Source organism: Sapajus apella, unplaced genomic scaffold (assembly GCF_009761245.1).
Source record: "Sapajus apella isolate SASKATOON/1434 unplaced genomic scaffold, GSC_monkey_1.0 scaffold7430, whole genome shotgun sequence".
In the NCBI taxonomy this organism is placed as follows: Eukaryota; Metazoa; Chordata; class Mammalia; order Primates; family Cebidae; genus Sapajus; species Sapajus apella.
This window is the reverse complement of record NW_022444354.1, coordinates 1-2,047: the sequence shown is the minus strand read 5'-3', so window position 1 is coordinate 2,047 and position 2,047 is coordinate 1. Positions and strand designations below refer to the sequence as shown.

Here is a 2,047-nt window from a genome sequence, read left to right as displayed (position 1 = left end):
TTTTTGTCTTTAGACATGCGGTCTTATTCTTTGACCCACACTGGACTGCAGTGGTGGGATCATAGTTCAATGTAGCCTCCAACTTCTGATCTCCAACAATCCTCCTTCATCTGCCATCTAAGTAGCTGAAACTACAGGTGTGTACCACTGAGCTTGGCTTGCATACTTATTAAACAGCACGCTTTATGCAATATTTAATGTATAGCAATAATGTCTCAAGGAGAGTGTTACAAACAAATGAATGGATAATTTATTTAGTATAGATTGATGGAAAAATAGACATTAACATGATGAAAATCTGACATGTATGAAAATACAACTACAAAAAATGTGCAATTTACACTCATTATGTAAATATGATAGCGCATACACATCACACCACACTTTCATTACAGGAAGAAAGTTCTGAAAATGTCACTGGGGTGACCCACCATGTGCTAGGCTTGGCTAAGTGAGCAGTCGGGCCTAGTGGTGAGAAGCACAGGCCCAGATACCTGGGTTCACCCTGACCAGATGTGAGCTCTGGGAACATTGTACCTGCCATCTGTGCTTCTGCTGATAATTTTACATCTGTGACATGGGAATAACATTGATACTACACAGCATGATAAGACGATTGGTGCTAAGTTTAAATCTATGCAGTTTTCATAGGTCCATTGCACCTCAATAAAACTATATTTAAATTAAAAATACAAAAACAGTTATAGGTTTAAAGAGTGTATCACAGAACAAAGTTTTAATAAGAAACTACGTTTTCCAAAACTGTATCAATATCTCCAAACTCCCTCAGGACACTCTCACCTGCTCTGGGCCCTGCCCTCTCCTCAGGCGTCCCACCCCAGAGCTTGCTATATAGCAGGACACATGCAAATTGGGCCCTCCCTCAGCTTATGAAAAGCAGCCCAGCCCTGACCCTGCAGGTCTGGGAGAGGAGCCCAGCCCTGGGATTCACAGGTGTTCCCACTGAGTTTTCAGGGCTGAAAAACGAGACTCACCATGGAGTGGGGGCTGAGCTGGGTTTTCCTTGTTGCTATTTTAAAAGGTGATTCATGGAAAATGAATTGAATGTATGTGAATATGAGTGACAGAAACTGAGTCTGTGTGGCAGTTTCTGACCAGGATGTCTCTGTGTTTGCAGGTGTCCAGTGTGAGGTGCAGCTGGTGGAGCCTGGGGGAGGCTTGGTCCAGCCTGGGGGGTCCCTGAGACTCTCCTGTGCGGCCTCTGGATTCACCTTCAGTAGCTATAGCATGAGCTGGGTCCGCCAGGCTCCAGGCAAGGGACTGGAGTGGGTCGCATTCATTAGTTATAATGGGGGTAGCACATACTACGCAGACTCCGTGAAGGGCCGATTCACCATCTCCAGAGACAACGCCAAGAACTCACTGTATCTGCAGATGAGCAGCCTGAGAGCCGAGGACACGGCCGTGTATTACTGTGCAAAAGACACACAGTGAGGGGAGGCCCGTGTGAACCCGGACACAAACCTCCTGCAGGAACGCTGGGGGGCATCAGCGGCAGGAGGCGCTCAGGACCCACTGATCAGAGTCAACCCCAGAGGCAGGTGCAGATGATTTCCTGTCAGGATGTGGGTCTTCATCTTCTTCTGACAGTTTCTCTAGTGAACCTCTCTGAGTTTAGAATTCTGTGTTTCCTAATGTCATCTCTACATATTTTTTAAAAGATCATTTTAACATGTGGACCTATTCTCACATGCAGCAAATGCAGATGATGCTTACAGAGATGAAAAGTCCTCAACTATGGTCACCAGCATCAGAGTCCTGAGGAAGCTCAGTGGCGCCTGGTGAGTCTTCTCCAATCAGACCCAGGACAGAAACCTCAGGGAGATTCCTGGGCTAGAACAGTCGTTTGGAATTTTGGCCTCAGACAATAGAGAGGCTGGGCCAGGTTTGGTGTCGTGTAGAACCTCACAGGTTTCACGTCTGACTCTTCTCCTGATGCTAAAGCCAATCGCATCAGCACAGACCTGGGGCTTCTTTTGCTCCCACTCCATGTCCTTCCTTTGCAGTGTTTGTTCTCCCTTTTTTA

General features: G+C 46.6%; 1 gene segment (V, D, J or C); it reads left to right on the top strand.

Moving 5' to 3' along the window:
- Positions 1-935: 935 nt before the first annotated feature.
- LOC116548147 lies at positions 936-1,466 on the top strand. The segment is given in 2 exon segments: positions 936-1,042; positions 1,139-1,466. Coding segments are annotated over 2 exon segments (363 nt in total).
- Positions 1,467-2,047: the final 581 nt, after the last annotated feature.